The sequence below is a fragment of the Pyricularia grisea genome, assembly GCF_004355905.1.
Source record: "Pyricularia grisea strain NI907 chromosome V map unlocalized Pyricularia_grisea_NI907_Scaffold_6, whole genome shotgun sequence".
NCBI classification, from domain to species: Eukaryota; Fungi; Ascomycota; class Sordariomycetes; order Magnaporthales; family Pyriculariaceae; genus Pyricularia; species Pyricularia grisea.
The window spans coordinates 2,570,319-2,585,380 of NW_022156719.1; the positions used below are offsets into that span (position 1 = coordinate 2,570,319).

Sequence of the window (15,062 nt, forward strand, 5' to 3'; positions counted from 1 at the left end):
CAAGTGTAAAACATGTCGGCAGATGTTACGCTTCTACAATATGCATGTGATGTGTTGTCCCTCCGCACAAAGAGCCCGACCGGTGAAAGCTCGGGTGCCGCAAAGACCCGGTATCCTGGAACAGTTTTAATCGAGCTAGTGTTTGTATACCGCCGGAGGTGGTATGTGGTCAAGGTGGTATCTTTCCACACATCATAACCGGCCTGAGGTTGTGGGAAACATATCAACCCTTGCAGGTGATACTCTCCACCTTGATGTGATGTTACCACACCTAAAGCACAGGGGAAAGCAACTTCACAATCTCTTTTCTCAGTTCTTGAAATCTTTGCGTTTATCCACAGGTTCACGTAGGAGTAACCATGAAATGTCGACTCAACAAGCCGAGGTCAACAGTGCTTGATATGCCTTGACAGAATAGAATGTCTGATTCATCTTTGTAATTAAAACATAGGTTGTAAAACGGCTCGCCGCATCAGCTAAAGGCAAGGGCATCTAAGTCCAATAAACATTGTTTCTTTTTTTTGCTCCATTGTCTCTGGGAGAGGTATCAAATTACGACAACAATCTCCAACATGTCAGCACAATCAAAACAACAGCCTCTACGTCAGCATTCCAGCTCGAGCACAGACAGCTAGTCCGCAAGCGATGTTATCCTGGAACAAGGAGACAAAAAGTGCCGACTTTTGATCGCAAGTGACCAATTGGAAAGCATCCGGGGTAAGAGTGTTTTGACCCTACTCCTCGCCCTCAAGAGGGGCCTCCTCCTCGTACTCCTCTTCCTCCTCGTCAACACCAGCATCCTGGTACTGCTGGTACTCGGAGACAAGATCGTTCATGTTGGACTCGGCCTCAGTGAACTCCATCTCGTCCATACCCTCACCAGTGTACCAATGCAAGAAAGCCTTGCGCCTGAACATGGCAGTGAACTGCTCACCGACACGCTTGAACAGCTCCTGGATGGCAGTCGAGTTTCCGATGAAAGTCGACGACATCTTGAGGCCGCGCGGCGGGATAGAGCAGAGAGCGGTCTGGATGTTGTTGGGGATCCACTCGACGAAGTACGACGAGTTCTTGTTCTGGACGTTGCGCATCTGGTCCTCGACCTCCTTCATGGAGACCTTTCCACGGCTGTGGTGGTATCGTTATCAGTTGACGTTCAAACTCTTGGGTCATGTGGATGTGGTCATGGTCACTTACAAGATGGCAGAGCAGGTCAGGTAGCGACCGTTCCTGAAGTCAGAAGCAGCCATCATGTTCTTGGGGTCGAACATCTGCTGGGTCAACTCGGGAACAGTGACGGCGCGGAAAGAGTGGGCGCCACGGCTGGTCAACGGAGCAAAGCCGACCATGAAGAAGTGGAGACGAGGGAAGGGAACCATGTTGACGGCAAGCTTGCGGAGATCAGAGTTAAGCTGGCCGGGGAAACGCAAGCAAGTAGTGACACCAGACATGACAGCCGAAACCAGGTAGTTCAGGTCACCGTATGAGGGGTTCGATAGCTTCAGGGTGCGCATGCAGATGTCGTAGAGAGCCTCGTTGTCAATGCAGAAGGTCTCGTCTGAGTTCTCGACCAGCTGGTGGACCGAGAGAGTAGCGTTGTAGGGCTCGACAACGGTGTCGGAGACCTTGGGCGAGGGGACGACGGAGAAGGTAGCCATCATACGGTCGGGGAACTCCTCACGGATCTTGGAGATCAGCAGAGTACCCATACCGGCACCGGTACCACCACCGAGAGAGTGGGTGATCTGGAAACCCTGGAGGCAGTCGCAGCCCTCAGCCTCACGACGGACGACGTCAAGGACCTGGTCGACAAGCTCGGCACCCTCAGTGTAGTGACCCTTGGCCCAGTTGTTTCCAGCACCAGACTGTCCGAAGACGAAGTTGTCGGGACGGAAGAGCTGACCGAAAGGACCGGCACGGACGGCGTCCATGGTGCCGGGCTCGAGATCGACGAGGACAGCGCGGGGAACATGCTTGTTGCCGGATGCCTAGAGGGAAAGAGTTATCAGATTCAGTCGTTTACTTCGAAAAAGGTCGGTGAGCAGCAACCGATCGCCGGTCCGGAAGCAAGGTCGGTATCGACATACCTCGTTGAAGTACACGCTCATACGCTCCAGCTGGAGCTCGGAAGTGCCGTTGTAACTGTATTATCGATAATGTCAGTGTTGTACAAGCAGCCGGAAGCAAGACCACCTCGAAAGGGGTCGATGGTAGGTCGGATGGGAGATGGATGCACATACACTCCATTGCTGTCGAGACCGTGCTCGCTAGAAATAGTCTGCCTGTGAAATTATTTAGCAAGAGAGGTCTACTGTCGGATGGACAGACGACTTGACGAGAAAGTCATCGTCGAATCGGAGTTGGGCATACCAGAAAGCAGCACCAATTTGGTTGCCCTTTTGTTTTGAAGCGACGAGATTTGGTAAGCCCCACTGCCCTGAACAGAAAGAATATCAACAAGCTTGGGATGGAGGATGTAGGACTTACGCATTGGCCGGTCTGAAGGTGAACCTGTATGCCAAAAAATGAAGTTCCAAGTCAGTCAAAATGGTCTTCTTGCTACAGTTGAACGACGCGTTGTGGCTCGGCGGCGTTGAGGTCAAGGAAAGACCCAGGCTGGATATCGGTGATGGTGGGGGTACGCCGGGGTGTGTTTTTTTTTCTTCTTCTTCTTCTTGCTTGATAACGCTTTGATGCGCGGTCGAAGGGCTTCGATGCGAGGGGGTTTCACTTACAATTTCACGCATTTTGGTGGTTTGCAAGTCGGTTTCTGATGTTGATGGGAGCGAGGCGGTCGAGAGAGTACGAGAGTAAGTTGAGAGATGCTTGCAAAGGTGGTGTGTTTGTGAAGGAGAGGTTGCTTCCCAGCAGTGGTGGGTTTTCTTTTAGTGGAGAGGGAGGATAAAGGGGACACGAAAAATGGGGTCAGGATTGATTGGATTTGTTGATTTTCGGCTGTGGGAAATTGTTCACCGCCGCCTGCCCCCCAGAGCAGAGAGCCAACCGAACCCGTCGCCAGCAAGCCCCATCCAAGAAGCCTACTGTACCTTCCCACGCGTAGACCCTTGTTTACATGGGATGCTTGGTCTGTGCTAGCTGCAACGGACCAATCATCCGGCTGATGGTGGGACAAGCGTGCAGGGGCAAAGAGCTATCATCTCTGCAGCATGTCGCGTGTGATTGGACAGGGCAACATTAGCTAATGGTCCAGACCCTGCCAATATCAACGGTGAGCCGCAAGCGACTTTTTCGCGGTAGATTATTCGCTGCAACGCAAGCACCACTCTGATAATGAAAATCATAGCAGCCTGAGGTCCATTTTGTCACAAACGTCAAACGTCGAGGCTACATATCATCGACTGCAACTCAGAGCATTTCCTTGGGAGGCTCTATATGCACAAAACAAACAAAACAAAATAGAAGGATCATTTATTCAGCTGAAATTAACTGCAGATCACCTCAACGCCGGCAAAAACCTCGCGCTACCTGTCACTCCGCGTTAGTAAGTCGCTAATAAAGTATTAAGGTAGATTAGCTGCATATTTGGTGCATGTCATCAAGCACCTCACTTGCACAATAGACTTGTAGAGATATGAACCGTCTTTCTTCAGACGGTTATACCATAAACTGAGTACCCTGATTCACTATGAAAGCTGCTCTACGGAGTATTTCCTCCGAGTCGACACATCGGGGACAGTTACCCAATGCTGCACAACTCCTCCGCAGGCATACTCTGCGCGCCTCTCTCGAATACTGATATGATATCTAGCTGCATAACTCACCTGCACACGGCGTTTAATACGGCACTACTGGGACTAGCTTAGCATATCATACTCGAGCAGCAAAGACATGTGGAAGTGAGTATCCGTATATTCGTTACCACATCTCTAGCTCGCTTTTCGGCACGCCACCCGGCTGCCCAGGATCTCTTGCCATCGCGGTACTGGTGGTGCCCGTTCTGTCGGGTCCCAGGCGTGACAAGCCCTACTGATGTCCGGGTCTAGTGTTCATGCTAAGGCCAGCGACGACACCAGACTAGAACTCGTACAAGTATGAGGATAATTACCGATCAGCCAAACGAACATTAAAAAGTATAAAGAGAAGGGTTGATAGACTTTCCACACACCCACCTCTACCTGATAATTGCCATTCTTGAATCTTCTAGAGCAGCGTTTTGCTAATTAAAGATATGTAGAAAAGCAAGCAAAAAGAAGAATGAAAGAAGCAAAGAAAATGATCGACCTGTGGCAGCCGCCACTCTCCATCCTTGCCAGCTAAACCTACCCCCCAAAGACGTTGCCTATCATGGACTGTCCCTGTAACTAACACGGGTTTTCGTGCTTGGCAAAGAATTTGCCGCTGCCGGGGGTTCATCGGCTGGGCAATGAGTTGTAGTACTGTCCTTGATACAGTATCAATTCACCTATGAGAGATTCTCACAGGCTATTCCAACAAACTTTAGTCGAACATGGAGAACAACTTTCCCCATGCCAAACACCCAAAGAACATATTGTACATTCCCCCGTTGTCAAGCATGAAGGAGAGCTCATTTGACGGCCCAGTGCAACACGCAAACATGCTCAGACGCAACCTTCAAGCTTAGTTATAAAAGCCAATAGATGAAATGCCTCAAACCCAGACCCCCGATAGACATTTGTTTGCTTGTTTGTTTTCTGCTCATGTGTCGCCTCGGCACTGCTGCCAGTCAGCTCATTCGTGAAGGAAGAGAGATGGGGAAGAAAGTGACATGTCATCTGCATGCACAGGTGCCCAACACTGCCCGCATTTGCCTCGTACCAACCATATAGCAACGAGCCAATGCAAACAAGCCAAAAAAGTACTCTGAGTGGGACGAGGAGGAGAGCGTGGAGAAGCAGGAAATCCGTTATGCGGCGTCTTACCGCTTCGTTCGTAGATCAATACATGGGGGTTTCCCCATCTTTCGCATGATATGCCGCGTCGACTGGTCGCGATAGCCTACATGTTTTTGAATCTAGGGATCAAGCAGGAAATCAGACAACTCACAAAGGTACGGCGGGGCAAAGCCTACAGAGCACGTTTTGCGCCATGAACAAGACGTTATCATTGATGTCTTCCTCTCTTTCTTTCTCCTGACCCTCTCTCTTTCTAACGGCGGCACTTGGTCCGAGTCATCACTCCGACTGTCATATCGACGCGTCGGGAATACGTCCACATTCAGTGGCATCATATCTAACCAATCCATAGATGATGGTGGTTTCTTCCTGGCATCTCTCAGCCACTGGACTCTTGTCGTCCTTCCAATCTAATAATCATAACTTCCACCGCCCCTCCATTCTCAGGATCTTTATAATGCTATCCCAGCAAATCGTTTACCAATTTCCCTCCATAATTTTATGTATACCCTTGAGCGCAAACAACAAGCCACAACAAGGGAAGCCGAAGAAATACAGCTAGTAAACCCAGACAAGCCATGCAGAAGAAAAAGGAAAAACACCAACACCCAAAAGGAAAAAAAAAAACAACGAAAAAATAAATGCGAGCGAGAACGAACCGCCAGGGCTAAAAGAAATATTATAAGGGATGCAAGTCCAAAACAAACGAAAAACAACCACTCTTTATGCAACCCGGCTAACACAAGAAAACAGACATACGACGCAATAAGAAGAAATAAGGAACTAACCCCCATAATCTTTAATCTTTGTCTCGAATGATATTCATACATATACAGTGTGGCGTATGGCGTTATCAATGAGTAAAGAGGGCCTCGTGCAAGGGTCTTCTCGCGTGACCTGCAATCTCGATGGCATTCCTCCCAGGGTCTTCCCATTCAACGCGGAGCCAGCCTCCGTGCTGGAACGCGACGGCGATGATCGAGGGGTAATCGCCCGGGTCACGGGACTTGTAGTATTGTGGACGTCGAAAACACGCGGCGTTGTGTTTAGGGGATGGTCGACGGATAGTATGACAACAAAGATGGATCCACTACTCCCTCACTGCCTCATTACATGTGGATGATCCATCCCAACTCTTCAGCTCAGCTCACAGTCATCATCTGCATCCGCTGGCTTAACCCATTGGCAGGGGATCCTCTAGATTCGATTGACGGTCGCCCACCGTTCACCGAGTTATTGCTTTGGCTCTTCAGTAGCCTATGAGATTTTGGAGGGGTAAGAGGTACTGCGGATGGGTCGGTGAAAACTCGTGTGAAGGCAGGGCTGCCATCACGTCTCAGGTGCTTCTCACGCTTGGGCGTGCTAACCGGACTTTGTGTAATAAGTTCTGCGCGGCGAACAATGTCTGAAAGGTTGTGAAACAAGACGTTTGCCTGCTTTACAAGCTCCTGAAGACTGTTTGTGTCGAAGAAAAGCTCGGAGTTGCTTCCTGGTGTAGTCTTCCTAGGACTTCCTTTCACAGGAGCAGATGATGAGCGTCGTTGCTGTTGCATGGCCTCCATGACTGATGAGATCATGGCACTGTCTGGTGTATTCGTCTCGCGGTCGTGGTTGGGGGTTGCCGGTCGCGATACTTTGGGCTCGTCAGATAACGGCCATGATCCCCCAAAGATGTCGTCTTCCGGAGCAAAGACGGATCGCCTGCGCACAACCTCGCGCTCGCGCACTACCGCTGTCTTTGACATATCGGGCATTGGCAGCACGGCCACATCCCCTGCGTAGCCCACAGCGTCAGAGTCAAAGCCTTCGTCAACGAAGTGATCGTTGGTTGACGATATATCAGATTTGTTGGAACCTTCGACCTCTTCGGTCAAGTTTCCTTCTTCGTCTTCATCGGGAGATGCCAGCTTGATGATGTTCTCAGCCTCTCGCCACAACTCAGCAGATTCATCCATCAGCTTCAGTTCCCGACCGAGCCGACACAAACGTTTGAGGCCATTAACCAAGAGGGAGAGCTCGCGAATTTGGCCGGAGTGCGCCTTGACGGTAGGCTGCGTGGCCTGGATAGACGCAGGAACGATCATGGCAAATGAAGACGATGACATGTCTCCCTCCTGGGGGCTGGCCGGACCTTCGTCAAAGTCAAAGTCGTCCTCCCAGTCTTCACTGACATTCATCTGTCCCGATGCCCAAGTACGGAACTTGTTGTTAGTTTTGACAGGCTCGGTGAGGTCAGGGACAACTGGAACGCTCTGGCTCCGAATGTGTGCAGCCGTGGGGCCTTTGCGGTTAGATGCCCGACCACCCCTCACGTCCATCTCTTGCTTTCCATGCACCGTTTTAGGTCTCGGAGAAGGTCCATCCAAGTCCAGTCTTTCGTGGCTAGGTGGCTCGCTCCAGTCAAATACATTACTTCGCGGCCTTTCTGGCCGCTCACTTCCGGCATCGCTACGAGCAAAGTCGAAGTTGCTGTTGCCGCTGATATCTGACAGAGCGAGTCGAAGATTTGGGCTGGCTCCCCTCAGGTTCATGGAACTCAACGGGGGTGATAGGTGATTTGAGAGTCCATTCTCGTCGTCACGTGCCCAGTCAAAGTCGTCATCGTCGTCCAGAGACATGCGGCCCATGTCGCGATTGGTGAGGGAGATGTCTATCGTCCGTCCAGTGAGTTTGCTGGAAAGATCATCGCAGGCCATAAAGTCGATATCGCGCTTGGGAGAATCGTTGATTCGCATTGGTGTTGAAGCCCCCTCATCCTCCTCCATGATCTTTGTGTCGCCATCCCACGACCGACCAAGAATTTCCTGGATGGAGAGGCGCTTGGTCTTGGAGTTACCTGCTGTGCTAGGCGGTGACTCGTCGAACATGGATTCCAGTGGCGTGTCGACATCCCTGATGCGAGCCGAGCCTGTGGTGCGAAAAGAGTCGTACAAGGTGTCACTCTTGAGGTCTGTGTCATCGTCATCTCCAGAAGAAAAAGTCCTCATTTCAGAATCAGACCCTGCTAGCGTGGACGCCCTCTCGTTGGACACATCACGACTATGGGTTGTCAAAGGAAATCGCGACGACGACGACAGGATAGGGCTGGGCTGCAAGGAGTGGGAGGACGGCATAAGCGTCTCTGGTCTGCGGGGTGAGGTAGTAGCGGTCGAGGCCCCAAACGGATATGGGTCAAAGTTTAAGCTCGACAGCGGTGAGGGTGTTGGGAGAGGAGAGGACGAGTTGCGTTGGCGAGTGGCTGCGCGAGAGGTGTGCAACGAAGTAGGTGTGTCCAAGATCATGGGTGTGCCTGCATGGTCCTTAACAGGAAATGCGGGCGGAGAATGCGAGTGCACAAAATCCTGCTTGACGCAAATCTGAGGCTGAATTGGGGAAGTGGTGCGAATTGGCGCTGACACAATCCGCCCACCTCCACTTTTCTGGTTGGAGCCCCTCTTCTGGCGTCGTATGCTACCTGTCTTGGAAATCCAGCTAGTTGGAGAGCTAAAGTGCATCGAAATCGACCGTCGCGGCCGTTTCGAAGGCGTTTCTTCGGGGCTGCCCGATGGACCATTTGATTGGGTCGAAGGAGAGTCGGCCAAAGCGCTTGCGCTAGCTTGATCGACAGCCAGGGGCGGTGGGAGCGGGGAGGGTGTGGCGGTGGCTGGTCCAAGGTTCAGCGGATCCGGAGAGTTTGATGCATTCGCGCTCGTCATCATCGCCGTGTTGATCAGATATGCACGTGGCATGCTCCCCTTGCGAACATGTAAACTCTTTCTGGGAAGCAAACTAGGTCCCGGACTGGCGGCCTCGACAAATGTCTCAGAGCCTCCTTTGGTCCCCGAACTATCCAGCACTTTGGAGTGAAAGTAGGAGCTCCAGTTCCACATCGATGGCTCCTCCTCTGGAATTTCGAGCGGTGTCTTCACGGAGAGGCTGGGCCTCCTAGTCTGTTCAAGTGAGCACATGGGCGGTGCAGACGGCATATCCGAGACAACCTCCTGGAATTGCATTTGTGCTAAAGTTGCCGACCTCTGATGACTCGTGGCTGGCCGGCGTAATGAAGGCATATGGGACCGGGATCCCCTCCTTGATAATAAACCGCCTTCTTTGCCATTGGTCTGCGTCGAGGAAGGGGTACGCTTCACAAGCTTATTTGGTGGTATTTGAGACGGCTGAGCGGAAATCGGTGATAGTGCTGGGCCGCCTGACCCGTTAACCCAGCTCTTGAATGAAGACGAGTCGGGTCCAAGGCTAGACCTGGGGCTACCCTGCTGTGACGAGGGCCGCAACGAAAGCCGACGCATCCACGACCCATTGGAGGATATCGAGTCCCGTACACTCTCTGCTATCGGCGGCGGAACACCTTCTCTTTGCCTTGCAAACGACGGTCTCCTACTCGTCGGCTTCGGGGGTGTGGTCTGTAATGGAGCTTGGCTCGAATCCTGGGATGAACGAATTATATTCACGGAACTCGGCACCAAGGGTAGGGGCGGTGGTCTGGAGGACGAAGTAAAAATTCTGTCGTTTGAAGCTCCAGTCGTTGTTGCGCTCGTGCTGGGTCTCGTGTTGGGCCTCGAGAAACCTCTGAGACTTCCATAGTCGAGCGTCAACTTTCTCTTGTGTGAGGGCGGCCTTTGAGGTGTCGGCTCAGAGGGCTGAGCAAAGACCAAACCCACTGTGGCCGCAGCAACGACCGACCCGGTGCCAACGATCTGCAGAAGAACACAAAAGAGCTTGTAAGAATCAACCCAAAAATATCTTGGCACCAAATATCCCCGGAGCGCATCATCATCAGTGTGGGCATGTAAGGCTACGTGCTGGCAGGTAGGGCAATGCCGGTGCCTTGACAGGCTTCAGACAAACATTTCGCAAGCCACTCGGCGTTCGATACTGCCCGAGCCAGGAGAGAGGATAGCTGGTGATTCAAGGGCTTCCGGTAGTGAAAACCCAGAGCGGACGCCAGGGAGGTTATCGTGTGGTGCTGGATTGGGTATAATCATGCCGAATAGCTCGATTTTGTCGGGATGCCTTGCCCTGATGTGTTTTCCATGCATGAGTTGAATAGACGTCCTCCAACTTACACTTGGCACCGCGTGCATCTTGACGGTGCAATATCAGATCGATGGGCGACGGCCGCGGAAGGTCAGGGTGGAGGAAGCGTAGCTGGCGCTGGCGCTGCTGCTCAGTGGTCATTGAATCATAAATGGCATTGTCGATTCGTGACGTGACGCATTAAAGACGGCCAGGCGAAAGATAGTGGGATTGTCGTCGTTTTCGTCGTCGTTTCTTCGTCTCGTTGGTCAGGTCCTGCCCTGAAGTCGGGAGGCTCTTTTCCGTCGTTTTGGTTCGGCTTGGTGACGTTACAGGAAAAGGAAACAAACAACAATAACAACAAAAAAAAATCCCTTACAGGAACAAGAAAGATGTGACGGAAAGACAGACAGGGCAAACCTGACTGGTTAACTGCTGCAGCTGAGAGTAAGGAATGCGGAGTGCAGCTCAGCAGGAAATTATTCCATTGCAGCTACAAGGTCGGCGCTTTGGCACAGTGCAGTAGCGTCCGTTCAATGAAAGTCAAGTCAGTGCTTGCTGCTGCGGAACTGGGTGTGGTGCGTCGGGCCCGTATGGATGGATGGGTATTGCCTGGTGGATTTTACTGGTTCACTGATAATAGGAACAACAAACAAGTATACGCATCCTGGTTGGTCCTTCAGGGCGTGGTGGAGTCCTAGGTCACGGTTCCCGACAGGCACGGCACGGAGCAGGGATGGGTCGGGCTAGCCGTGGCCTTCTGTTTCCCCTCTGTACTGCTTTGAATGTCAACAAGGACAGGCTACGAGGTTGTTTTGGTTGTATCCCAAATCGTCAAGTCGGCCTCGAGGGCGGCCTTGTTTACCCCAAGTTGTAACTATTTGGTCATATTAACTTGACCATGCGATACCAGAGATGATCGCATAAACATCAGATGCACATGTTCATCTTTATTTTATTTTGGTCTTGTTTACCTCTTTTTTTTTTTTTGTGTTCCTTGTCCGGCTCAAATTACTGACTCTTTCTGCACTCTCCACTGTCTGTTCCTCAGGCCTGCCAAGGTTTTTTGGTTGGGTCTTGATTCTCTGAATAAATTGTTCTTTCCAGAAGCCTTCTGGCATGTGCTGTAATTTACTTCCAAAACAAGCTTGGGGTGTCCCTACCCTTATCCACTAGCACGCTAAGTACAATGGGCCCAGGCAAGACCAGGGCCAATTTTGGTCCCATCCAATCCCAATTACTGGCCCCAAATTTCGGCGTCGGGTTGCGTCAACAAAAGCCCCAGCGCTGGGCTCGCTAATACCACACCAGCCAAATCTCTCACGTCGGTCTTAATTGGCATTTGCTTTTGATCCCAATTTTAGGTGTGTTACCGTGCATGGTCACAACCAACGGGCGTGGCTCAAGTTTATCGTTGAGTCTATAATATTACCCTTTTTCTTGTTGATATGGGCTTTATCAGCCTAGCAGAGATTGCCAAAGAAACTTCTCGAGTGATTAAATAACCGACTTGAGCATCTTTACTTTTTTGTATTTTTACCACTGATTTGCTCTTTTCGTGTCTCGTCTTGTTCCAATCTATGGTACGCAGTGATCGATCTAAGACCCGGGAACTAGCACCGGGATAAACTGTGAGACCATAATTACATTTTCGTCCCGTATCCGTCCAAAGGAGCCCACGGCCTGCAGAGGTCATCTCAGCAGCAAGGGCTGGGCCACGGTTAACGCCGCCCTGTAATATCGCCAAATCGGGGATCGCCACCCATTCTTGGAAACCGATGCTGCCCTTCAGATCGAGCGCAACAGGCGGTGACGAGGGTGCAAGACAAATGACAGTAGTGGTGGTGGTTCCTCGCAAGAAAAAGGGCCCGACCGTCAGTCAGCAAGAAAGCCTTTTTTTTGCATGCCAACTGGGCTGGCTGCAAGACAGACCAAAATGAGAAAAACAAAACAAAACATCCCACGACCGCTCGGGCTGATGCACCCTGCGATGCGCATGCCATGCAGGATTAGGCGGCCGCGCTGCACCCAGGCGATGTGCTTAAGGAAACGAGGGGGTACAACGGCAGTGAGCTCGCACGGTCAAGCTATTCGACATGCAGAAGATGTAGAACAATATCATTTATTTCCACTGCACGGTATATTGTTTGGTGGAAACCTTTTTTTGTTTCTTTCTTGTATTTCGTTCTTTTTCTCGGTTTTTTTTTTTTTTTTTGTGACCAAAATTACATACCATGCATTCATTCATGCACGTTAATATGAAATAATCCAGATTGACAGTAGGCGGGAGCTTGAGCTGACAGGCTATTACCACCTTACCTTCCGTATTAACTCTCGCTTGCGCACCTTTGATGCATGATCCTAGCTCGACAAGCCTGGGACTCTTGCATTCGGACCAACGAAATGGTTGGCATAAACAAATCCAATCTGACGCTGCATCCATTGTAATTCCGTGCAGAGCGGGCTATTTTCCAGGGCGAGTCGCAGCAATTCCACCGACGTGACAAGCACGGTCTACCGGTATGTATATTGAATCAGCTACCAGGTTGGCTTGCGGAGCTATCTTTTGACTTCATTTTACTTTGTAAGCTCTACTACTCCGTACTTATCATTATTGCTACATTAGTTTCTCTCCATTTTGATACTTCTTCACCGTCTTTTCTTCATTTCTTTTCCAACCATTTCCCAATTTCTCGTGATTTATTTCTCCTCTGCTACAACGCTGCAACGGTACTCACTTGCTTGTGGGCTTTTTTTTTTTTTTTTTTTTTTTTCTTGAAAGAGGAGGTTGCTAAACTCCCTGATTTTGAACAAGGGATAAACCCTGCCTACACAAAATGAAGAGCCCAAATGAAAACCGGCGAACGGGCGCCCACTCCTTATATCACACTCCACTCATGCATAATATACCAACTTCCCGACAGCCACAGTGAGTCCACCACCACAGTGAGCGCAAGAGACAAAGACAACAGAAACCGCACACGGAACAAGCACCCGCGCGGGAGTAACGCCTGAATCCGGGTCTCCATCCCGCAAACATGGATGTTGTCATCACATACTCCCTTTCTCCTTTTATTTATCCTTTGCTCGCTTTCGCCTGGCCATCCACCCATGTGTCCACCCGAGACGCGATGCAAGGAAGAAAGACAAATGGGCCTCAATAGTGTCTTTGGTATCCGTCCTGATCACCCGAGAGTCGAACCCGGTTGATCACTGTTAATAGACGCCTTTTTTTCGGGGAGGTCATTACCGTCGACTATCTGTTGCCTCTTTTTTTTTTTTTTTTTTTTTTTTTGTGACAGTGTGTTTCACGCTCCCTTGCATTTCCTATGCCCTACCTTACTTAATAAGGACAGTGGGCAAGCGCCTGGCGCCTAGGTGCATCACATCAATGGCCCTTTGATTGTTTGGCGTTTGACAGCCACCTCGGCTCGCGTCATCTACAGACCAATGCCTGTAACAATCAACTCCCCATCTTCAACGAGAAACCGATCCGCGGGCGCTTCTGAAAAAAATAGACTTTTGCTTTTTCGGTAATTTTTTTGTAAACTGGCAGCGGCTTCTTGCATCTCACAGGCTCTTTGCTACACAATTACATATCTGTTACAGCCTACTGCATGCATGTCTAGTGTGCGCTGTCCACACAAGGATACAGAGAAGGGCGCAGGATCCGTAGGTCAGGCAAATCATCTGAAAAACCAGTCAAAATGCTGCCTCTCAGCCACAGCTGGCCACCCTGGCGAAGGCCGAGTATCATCCGCTCCCTTTTGTCCCTTTTGTGTGTGTCCGACGAGGTACACAAAAAAAAAAACAATCCTAAAGGAAGCATTTTTGTTGGTCGAACCTGTCTTCTACCGAACCGACGGGAAAGTTGAGAAGAGTGCAGCGGCTGAATTAGTTCCTTGATAACTAAAAGATGGTAGGGCAAAACAATCATCAGTATTCCTCTCGAGGTTCTACCGCATGTGACATGCAGCCACATAACATGGCAGGCCTGGGCGACTCTCGCCCCCCGCGCAGTTTGTCTTGGACCTGTGCCGCTGAGAGGCCCTATCTCCATTCAGCTTTCAGCCTCTTTTTTTTATACTATATCCTGCGTTTATTATCTTGTCTCTTGTCTTATATGATGGAAACGATCTTCGTTGTGTCGTCGTACAGTGCTCGAGACAACCGGAGTCTTTCCCCGATATTTTGTTTCTTGTAATCGGCGACCCGGGCACCGGCAAATATACTTATCTGTATAGGCGAAATAAACCTGTATACAGGTAGGCTTGCCGCAACCGACTTACACAAGATTGAGTCACAGAAAATGGTGCCGGTAGCCGCTTGCAAGTTCGCTTGGCTGTGGTGATTAAGAGAAGAAATCCAGGAAAGAACACAACCGATACTGGGCAGTAGGCCTTGGAAACACACCGCCGCGGAAAGCATACCGGTCGCTTGCGTGGGTCTGGTGCCATCCTTTGCCATCCGACTTTGAATGCTACAACCCGGCCGCGAAAAGCAAAGAACAAAGGAGTTATATCAGTTTCAAAAGGCTTAACGTAACACCGGGGAAACAAGCCATAGCCATAGTACTCCGTATGCTATCTTCTTTTTTTTTCTCCTCATGCAAGGGTCATATAGAAACTCGGTTAAGCACGCGACAACATTCAATTGCCGATGTATGTACTTTTTTTGTTGCTATTATTGCTCCAACGGCAAGGCACAGGGGGAACGGTGATCATTTTCTTTGCCCCCCTACTATGTATACCAAGCGGGATGAGCTAAATACCCGATTGGGAAGCCCAGCGCTTGTTACTACATCACGGTGTGAGGAGCCGGCATCTCAAAAAACACGGAAGCATTCACAGAAGCGGAATGAGAAGCGAAGCTTCCCGGTAGGGTTGCAGTGAGTGGCAATCTAGGGAGAGCAGGCAACTAAGCAACAACACAAAAAAAAAAAAAAAAAAAAAAAGGCCATGACCTGAAACCTATTGGAGCAACGTGGACACCATTCCCATTGTTTTTGTTTACTTCTCTGCGTAGTATTGAATCTTCATCCTCCCACTGGAGCGGGGTTCGGTCTGTTTTTGTCAAACCTCTGCCACACTTTTTTTTTCTTTGCTCAATTGTAAACAAACAAAAGATAAAAAAACAAAAACAATGGCCAGGTGGGGGTGGCCACCCCCAAAAGGA

General features: G+C 50.3%; 3 protein-coding genes across 3 annotated transcripts; all 3 read right to left on the minus strand.

The window, feature by feature from the left end:
- Positions 1-396: 396 nt before the first annotated feature.
- On the minus strand, positions 397-2,971 carry PgNI_08728 (uncharacterized protein). Its single transcript, XM_031128720.1, has 7 exons — positions 2,736-2,971; positions 2,488-2,511; positions 2,371-2,396; positions 2,241-2,282; positions 2,088-2,142; positions 1,198-1,988; positions 397-1,128 (listed from the first exon to the last, which is right to left on the minus strand). Exons 1-7 carry the CDS (start codon positions 2,745-2,747, stop codon positions 735-737), a joined length of 1,344 nt encoding a protein of 447 aa, XP_030978475.1. The 5' UTR covers positions 2,748-2,971; the 3' UTR covers positions 397-734.
- A 3,045-nt stretch (positions 2,972-6,016) lies between these two features.
- On the minus strand, positions 6,017-10,049 carry PgNI_08729 (uncharacterized protein; the record flags this gene model as incomplete). The annotated part of the gene is made up of 3 exons (XM_031128721.1): positions 6,017-9,568; positions 9,716-9,837; positions 9,938-10,049. 3 exons carry the CDS (start codon positions 10,047-10,049, stop codon positions 6,017-6,019), a joined length of 3,786 nt encoding a protein of 1,261 aa, XP_030978476.1.
- A 2,717-nt stretch (positions 10,050-12,766) lies between these two features.
- Positions 12,767-13,000, minus strand: PgNI_08730 (uncharacterized protein; the record flags this gene model as incomplete). The annotated part of the gene is made up of 1 exon (XM_031128722.1): positions 12,767-13,000. The coding sequence occupies one exon, from the start codon at positions 12,998-13,000 to the stop codon at positions 12,767-12,769; it is 234 nt and encodes a 77-aa protein (XP_030978500.1).
- Positions 13,001-15,062: the final 2,062 nt, after the last annotated feature.